Source organism: Mastomys coucha, unplaced genomic scaffold, assembly GCF_008632895.1.
Source record: "Mastomys coucha isolate ucsf_1 unplaced genomic scaffold, UCSF_Mcou_1 pScaffold22, whole genome shotgun sequence".
In the NCBI taxonomy this organism is placed as follows: Eukaryota; Metazoa; Chordata; class Mammalia; order Rodentia; family Muridae; genus Mastomys; species Mastomys coucha.
Window position 1 is genome coordinate 84,154,854 of NW_022196905.1, and position 8,953 is coordinate 84,163,806.

Below are 8,953 nucleotides of genomic sequence, written 5' to 3' on the forward strand. Positions count from 1 at the left end.
TTTGCTCAGTCCGCTTTCCTATAGAACGCAGGAACACCAGCCCAGGGATGGAAATCACTCGCAATGGACTGGGCCCTCCAATTGATTATTAATTAAAGAAAATCCCCTACAGGATTGCAGCCAGTCTTACAGAGGCATTCTCTCAACTGAGGCTCCCCATTCTCTGATGACTTGGCATGAAAGTAGCTGGCACCATATTCAAGCACCATATCAAAAGAGAAATTATCTGTCTTCAGATGACATCCCAGATATTAAAAAAAAAAAAAAAAAAAAAAAAAAAAAAAAAAAAAAAAAAAGCCCTAAAGACTCCATCAGAAATTCATACATGTACTTGGGTACATATCCCTCCAGTTCCTATCAAGACCTCCAAACACATCGCATCTCACATCTTTCTCTTTTTCAGAGACAGGGTCTATGGAGCCCAGGATGGCCTTGAACTTAGACCTCCCAAGTGCTAGGATTAAAAATATGCCTAGCCCATCTTTTTTTTTTTTTTTTTTTTTTTTTTAATTCATGTGTATACTTGGCTGTCAGTATGTGTTGGAAACCCTGAAATTCTGATCTGGGTCCTACAGACCAAACTCAGGTTCTTTGAAAGAAAAGCATGTGCTGTTAACCACTGATCCATCTTTCCAGGTGACCTTTTCCTTTTTTAAAATTAATAATCCAGTAAGTCCAACTAGTGCTTTCCATGTACACACAGGTGCAGTCATCCATGGGGGAATGGACCCACCCACAACCCACAGCCCCTAAGAAAGGCAATTCTCCGTGCTTCACGGGAGCCATCACCTGTTCTTCAGCTATAAGCAGGGTTCAGGGATCATTCCATCCTTGCAGGATTCTAACTGGCTTGATCTCATAAAGGTCTCAGCAGGCAACCACGGCTGCTCTAAGTTCATGTGCAACAACCTTATCATGTCAAAATCCAGTATTACCCAGCTGTTCTCTTCACCTTCCAGCTCTTATGTCCTTCCACCCACCCCCACCATGTTGTTCCCTGAGCCTTGGGAATGGGGGTTGATACAGATGACTCATCTATGGCTTGGCACGTTCATTAACTTTGGTCCTAAATGGAGGTATAATTATTTTAAATAAGCACAGAAAAGTGTAAAATGAGAGTCCTTTCCAGGACTATCTCATCCTATTCACCATGTCTACAATGATGACACATACTGCTTGCATTAATAAAACAGAATATGTTGACCAAATATGAGGAATGGCAGAATGTACCACTACAAGGGCAGGAACTTTTGTATTTAATGTTCATTGTCATTTATAAAGCATCTAGACCCACAACTGGCTTACATCTGCTTGATAAAATACCGACTGAATAAATTACTCTATGGAGAAGTAATTTTGGCAGGCTGAAAGAACCTGTAACATTAACAGTTGCCTTAAAGCCTTGGAAGAGCTTCATCACTTTACATACCACTTTCCCAAATCATTCATCCATAAAAGCATGTCAAAAGAAAAAAGGGAATTTCTTTTACATGATAAATGTTGTCACAACAGAGCCAAAAATTAACAACCTTGAGAAAAAAGTCTGTAAAACAATGTTCCAGTACAATTTCATTAGTAATTTATTACATAAAATTGTACGTATAGTATTCAAAGGACTGTCTTAGAAAATTAAAAAGCACATGTAATTAGATTTTAATAATAAGAACTTAAAAATTATAGTACAGCCCTTAAAATCAAAGCCTAGTTAAAACTGAATGGAGTTCTATCAAGAACTGGAAATTAGCACTGCGTACATAGTGTCACTTAAAGTTCCATGAAAATATAAGATATTTTGACGAATGTGGCTATACCTGGGACAAACATCATTGGCTTCAAAACTTGACACTAAAGGAATTTCCAATCTACACACGCTCAGAGGCTTCACCCAGTAAGCGCCATTATAATTCCATCCTGAGATCTTGAATCCTCAGGTGTATATGGTATGATCTGCTGTTGTGACAGGGGTATAAAACATCTCTAATGCATAGTTAGATCTGACATCAGGATCTTTTACACAGAGCTTCCTCTACATCACAGAGCTGTTCTCTAGCCAAGGGCAGGTGTCTCACTGCTGATCCACTGACACTCTACGGCCTCCAGCTTGAGCAGTATTGTAGGAGTCACAGAGCTTACACTTCATGCCTAAGATATGGAACTGGACTGTGGATCGCCCATTACAGTCATTGCAGAGAATCTGAAAAATGAAGAGTAAGAATTTTAAGCCTTGTAACTACAAGCGACACTGACTGACTAATAATCATTTGAAAGTCATATAAAAGATGTGAAAATACATGTATGTCTAAGCATTTCTGAAGTGAAAATGTCTTTTCTCCAGTGAGTATTTTAAACGTTATTAGGATGGCTTTGAAGTCATAAAATGAAAATATGAATCTGAGCACAGAATACACAATTTAAAAGTTTCCTAAAAGTATGCATAATACAAGTAGGAAAATTAACATGGATATATTCAGATCTTATACATATCATTACATAAACACTTAGTATTTAAGAAACAAAATGACATACATGGTGACTTCGTTATTTTCATTAGCACTCAGAATTTACCTTAACTAATAAAACTGAAATTTCTACAAATTGGAATATTTTGCTTAATTTTTAGGCTTACTATGCCTCAGGAATGAATTCAAGAACAAAACTTTCTAAATGAAAGTTCTAAAGCATATCCCTAAGACAACAAAGACTCAATGTTTTCTGGTGCTGAGATCCCCAGAATGCAAGTGTTCATGTGCAAGTACATCAATCTATAAGCATGCAGCAGTCTTAGCATAATTTGGAAAAGGACTCTTAAAGGCAGACATTAGAGATTGTATGAGAGGTGACCACTAGCAGGTACAGTGTTGTTGAGGGTTCTGCTGTTGTTTGGTTTGGGTTTTTGGGTGTGTGTGTGTGTGTGTGTGTGTGTGTGTGTGTGTGTGTGTCTAGGTGATTTGTATGCACGTGTGGCTGCACATGGAGACCCAAGGTCAATGTTGGATCCCTTTCTTTCATTGCTCTCTACCTTCATTTTGAGACAGAGTCTCTCACTGAACACAAAGATTCAACCAGGGTGGCTGACTGGCCAGTGACTTTCAGGAACCTGTCTACCTCCTCCTCCTGAAGGACAAGGTTATAGACAGGCATGACCATGCCTAGCTTTTCCATGCATTCTGGACATCCAAACTCAGGTCATTGGCCTTGGATATCAGACACATTACCAAATAAGCCATCTCCTCAGCCCTCGGCATAGGGTTTCTTTATAAATGACAAAAATACTCTAATATTGTGGTGCTGTTTGTAATTCCATAAATATACTAAGTCAATGAATTCACACTTTTAAGAAATGAGCTCCAGCCGGGTGGTTGTGGTGCACGCCTTTAATCCCAGCACTTGGGAAGCAGAGGCAGGTGGATTTCTGAGTCTGAGGCCAGCCTGGTCTACAGAGTGAGTTCCAGGACAGCCAGGGCTATACAGAGAAACCTTGTCTCGAAAAAACTAAAAAAGAAATGAACACCAATGTATGTGAGGTGTACCTTCATAAAGCTATTATTTCAAAGAGAGTATCTACATGAACATAGTAAACTTCAGCCTCCAGAAACATCACAGTTATCAGGTAGTATCTAAGAGAATCTTCCACTGTCCTAAGTAACAATTCAATCCGAATTTTGGAAGTTTCCAGAGTAAATAAACCAGAAAGGTTTTTGGTTTTGTTTTAAGATTGCTAGGATCAAATAGAGGACCTTGCACTCACTACTGCCTACTGAGGTACATATCCAACATTAAAATAAGTATTTAGCTTTGTTTCATCCTTGTGTTCTGAAGCATTTGTACACATTTAGAACATTTCTATGTCCAAATGTTATTAAGACATCCACAAGCTATTAGTTTTCCACTCTCATTTAACTCAATGCTATGCTGAAAATAAACTACAAGGCAACCCTGTCATTTTTCTGTAGGTCAAAGGATAAGCTAATTGACACCAAATGAAGACTACAACAAAATACAAAGGGCAATAAACATTAAAATCCAAAGGTAGTTTTCAAAAAACAGCAAATACAGTCTCTTGAAAAAAAATTTTGAAAATTTAAGTGAGGCACAAGTAAAATCAAACATCAGTGATCCACTTCTGACTCCAGCAAGCAAGCTGCCAAAAATTCATAATGAAGTATTTGCCTGCCACCTAGTGTTGAGAGAAACTACACAAAGGTATTCTTAGGGCTCTTCCTCCCCTAGCCTGATATCAATATAAAAAAAAATATTTAAATCATTTCTCCCTGCTTTAATTAAAATGGCCCTATGTCAAAGCAGTCATTTTTAGAATCTAATCAAAGAGGCAAAAGTAAGAAAGATATCACCAAGAACCCAAAAAGTTCTAAACATGGATTCTACTTACGTCAACAGTCACATTCTGGTATTCCGATGGCATTGGAGTCTGTGCCACCTCATTATCTAACTGTCTCCAGTACCGAGTCATGTCTAAGGCGGAATGCATACACAGCGGGCATCTGTAACCTCTGTAAGACACAGTAAGTGGGACCTATATCAACTCCACCACACAGAAGGCATAGCTCACTGGCACATAGGCCTGCAGAGCATTAGTCTACAATTCAAGTTAACTTCTCAAGAACCTGAAAAATCTATGCTAAAAATGACAAATATTAAACTTAGTATCTTACAATACTTTTAAATCATAAGTCTTTATCCTTAACTCTCTAAAAATAGAGAACTAGTCAATATTCTTTGTAGAACTATGTCTTTCCCTAAAATTACCAATTGAACTATTCATTAGCTAAGCAATTTTAATTTCTTAGGACACTGATGCAAAGAAATGGTTTTCCTAAAAAATTATCCCAATCATAGTACTACTTCCTTTCTAAAATTTTTCAAAAGTTGCTCCCTGTCTAGGTATTAAATTTTCTGTTTATTCATCAGTAGAACCAAAACATATTTCTACTCTTTCCTATTTCTCATCTTATTGTAGTTCCAGTTTTAAAGAAAATTTACTGATTTTCTTTGCAGTTCACTGCTGGATCAATATACTAAACTGATAAAATTTGGACCCTATTCCTCAGTGCTTTTCCCAGTATATATGGCTGGAAAGCAAGAGGGTTTGCCTGCCTTGAGCTGTGTGACGAAGTAGGCATGGTAAGGACAAGGGAGCAGAATGCAGTCCTGTTCCCCAAGATGCTACGCTCAGCTAAACAGTCACCTACTCTCCTCACCGCCATGTACCTACCACACCCACACAGTGTACCTTGCCATCATGTTTGCCCACCCCACCACCCTCTCACAAAAAACAAACATCTTAAAACTGTATAAATCCATCAAAAACTCACTCTTTCAACATTTCTTCATAACACGTTCTGAAAGAAAATAGAACATCATTTCAGTAAAAGGAAAGCTCCATTATGTGCATACACCTCTGAGCAGGAAGAAAGTCATCTTACCTATGTAGGAGATGCCCACATGGCAAGACATGAGCAACAACACGGGAGGTGTGAATGTCCTATGAGGAAACAAAGTTATTAGTGCCTACATAAAGACACTGTAACATCCAAGTACTTCAAATTCAAAACAGGACATTTCCAAAGTGAAAAATATTCCACACTCACCTCCAAGCATATTGGACAATTCTGCCGGGAAACATTTTCAATACACTGTTTAAAGGAAAATCTTATATTAACAAAAGCATCAAAATAAAAATATCAACTATAACAGCATTAATAAGATACATAAATACAATAAAATAAACTGACTAAAAGAGCCAGTGAGATGACTCAGCGGGTAAAGACTTGCCACCAGGCCTGAGGACCTGAGTTCAATCCCTGGAACCAACATGTTGGAAGGAGAGACGCCACTCTAGCAAGCTGTCCTCTGACCTCCACAGGTGAACTCCTAAGTTAGAATCCCAGCAATCAGAAGTTTTTATCACGGCAAGACATGTCTAGTTATATACAAAGAGATAAGGGAAAACACTAAGCCCCAGGCGATTGATCCCCTTGTTTTCAGTGGAAGCCAGGATCCCTTTTACTAACATTTAAACAGTGAATAATAGCTGAATAATTTTTAAAAATAATAAAACATATATACCTTTCTAAAAATAAGAGTTTAATGCAGAGAAAAATCCTTCAAAAAATGAATTGAAAAATCTAGATTATAATCCCAGCCCTGCCATTTATGACTCTTTAAGATTTTAGAAAAGCCAGCACTTCTTCAGTCTAATTTTTTCCATTTATAAAATAAAGCTAAAATGCCTTACATCTGGATCTCAAGAAAAGCCAGCGCTTCTTTAGTCTAATTTTCTCCACCTATAAAATAAAGCTAACATGTATTTCATTTTTGCTCTCGAGTACACTTCATATATACACAAACCCACCTACCATAGCATCTATGTAATTAGGATGTTTCTGACAGTGCATGGCATTGCTGAGTGAATGAAATGTGATAGATGAGCTGGCTGTGTATATATGTGCAAGTGTGAACACAAATGTATTCTACATATGCTCTGGAAGCCAGAACAGAGCCAGAGAAATATAATCCATGAGGCTATTGACTGCAGGCTATCCTCATTAGCCTGTCTTTTTAACTTTTATCTGGAGAAGAGGTGTCTCTATGTAACGCAGGTGAGCCATGGACTTACAGCACTTCTGCCTCAGCCTGCCGAATGCTAAGACTGTAAGCATGCGCCACAACCTCTGCCAGTTTACTTTGCTAACACCCAAAGTTTTAAAGTGAGACTCAGTCTTTAACAAACTCACATTCTGCTCATCAAGTTCCTTTAAGCTAAGAGGGGGAATCTTGGGGATTATCTTTCTTAGCTCACTCTGGTTCTCAGAGTTCAGAGTTCTGGTTCTCAGAGTCTCTGGTTCCTAGTGTTCACTATTCATACTGACTTTCCTCACTATGATACAATTTTAGGTCAAGTCCTACCTAATATTGTATTTTTACAAGAACCTTTTACCTTTATCTGCTATAGAACATGGTGATTATTAAATTATTTCAAATATTCTTTCTGTGTCTGTATATTCTTCCTCTCCATTCCCCCACCCCTGTCTGTCTGTGTCTGTCTGTCTGTCTCATCTTCAGACAGAAGGCTATTATTAGTCTCTGTATTGAAATGTCCTGTACTTTTATACGTTGCTTTGCTGATTTTCCATTCTTTAAATTCTTACAGTAGATAGAATCAGTACTATAGATTGTTTTTAAGTAAAGAGAGGGTCTGGAATTACAATAAAATTCCTATAATCACATTTATAAGTCTTAATCATGAAAGGAAATACAAAGAATTATTCTTAGAACACTATGTAAATAGGTTATATCACTTAACATTTTTCCTTTTAAAGTTAATCTTAGAAGCAATATCAATGATAAGAATCAATAAACCAACTGAGAAGCTGTACTGGCTGGTTTATGTCAACTTGACACAAATAGGTCATCAAAGAGAAAGGAGACTCAGTTGAGGAGATGCTTCCATGAGATCCAGATGTAAGGCATTTTCTTAATTAGAGATTAATGGAGGAGGGCCCAGCCCATGGTGGGTGGTCCCATCACCGAGTTTGTGATGAACAAGACGAGCAGGATGCGCAAACCGGAGGAAAAAAGCCAGCAAGCAGCACCCCTCCATGACTTCTGCATCAGCTCCAGTATTCTGCCCTATTTGAGTTCCTGTCCTCACTTCCTTGAACGAACAGCAATGTGGAAATGTAATAATACGGAAATGCAAGCCAAATAACACTCTCTTTCCCCAAGGTGCTTTTTGGTCATGGTATTTTGACAAGGCCATAGGAGCCGTAACTAAGAAGCTGTCGGCAGCATGCTGATAACTGCTGTAGGTACTCTTCAATCCAGAGAAAAATTGTGGGTCCAAGATTCTTACACATACATTTCATAGAACCTACTGAATTCTGCTTTTTTGGAAAGCAAAAAATATAGTTGAAGTTGGTAATATATGAAAAACAGCATGTTTCCAAAACATATTAATATATAAGCTGGTTTTCAAAAATGTTTTTTAAATTATGCAAACTGAATAACGTACCTTGTGTTTTCCTCGAAGATTCATGGCTAGGCATAAGTTACATTTCAAGCAATGGAAAAAATCTTCCTTTGGACCAATCCTAGCAAAACATAACATAAAGGCCATTATTTTTTTTACTACAGGATAATTTTTCACTACATAATGCCCTTAAAACTTAGGCCTACTGTAAAAATATTCAAACCACACTAAGAATATGGAGAGACTATTGTCTCTCCGGGGTCAAAGGTAAACATAACAAGCAGAGTGACACTCTTTAAGACTTCTTTTCTTCTGTAAAGAGGGAAACAGATGCACAGACAGGCACAATTTGAGCTTTATTTCTTACACAATTCATTAGAATTGTATTAACGCTGCTCTGCAACTTATCTGCACTTACTAATATGTCCCAAGTAGTACTATGTCTGTCCACAGGAAATGTCTTCCTTCTTCTTAATAGTATGGGGTATGGATGGTCCATGTACAACAATATTTCCTTATTGATATAATTTACATTATTTTTTCAGGATTCCTACAAGTGACCCTAATGAGGCAGAGGGTCTTGGATCATCAACTATAATACTGGCAACCTGAGCCTCCAAATACTACTAGCTTACATTCCCACAGACGGTGCATGATCCATGTTCCTCACAACCTGAACATCAGCACATGTATAATAGAAAAAATACACCACTTTAACTTTCATTTCTCAAATTACAAAGGACTATTCTTTAATACTAAAGAACTGTTTATATTTTTGTGAACCTTCTGTTGATATGCTCTGCTCAGTTTTCTACCTGGTTATTTGCCTTTTATCAATTAAAAAAAAATCTTTATACATCCTGGATATTCATCTTTTTCATTTATGTATGTTAGGATTAATTCTCCGGTCTATGGTCTACAGGACAACCAAGGTTATAAGCAGAGAAACCTTGTCTCAAATAA

At 37.5% G+C, this 8,953-nt stretch overlaps 1 protein-coding gene across 1 annotated transcript in view; it reads right to left on the bottom strand.

The window, feature by feature from the left end:
• Positions 1-1,637: 1,637 nt before the first annotated feature.
• Rchy1 (ring finger and CHY zinc finger domain containing 1) overlaps positions 1,638-8,953 on the bottom strand; it is an 18,555-nt gene continuing 11,239 nt past the window's right edge. Inside the window, exons 4-9 of the mRNA XM_031390977.1 lie at positions 8,033-8,111; positions 5,610-5,654; positions 5,445-5,503; positions 5,334-5,360; positions 4,391-4,511; positions 1,638-2,194 (exon numbers count right to left, since the gene is read on the bottom strand). Coding sequence (XP_031246837.1) covers positions 2,066-2,194; positions 4,391-4,511; positions 5,334-5,360; positions 5,445-5,503; positions 5,610-5,654; positions 8,033-8,111 — 460 coding nt within the window. The 3' untranslated portion in view covers positions 1,638-2,065. The remainder of the gene's footprint in view (positions 2,195-4,390; positions 4,512-5,333; positions 5,361-5,444; positions 5,504-5,609; positions 5,655-8,032; positions 8,112-8,953) is intronic.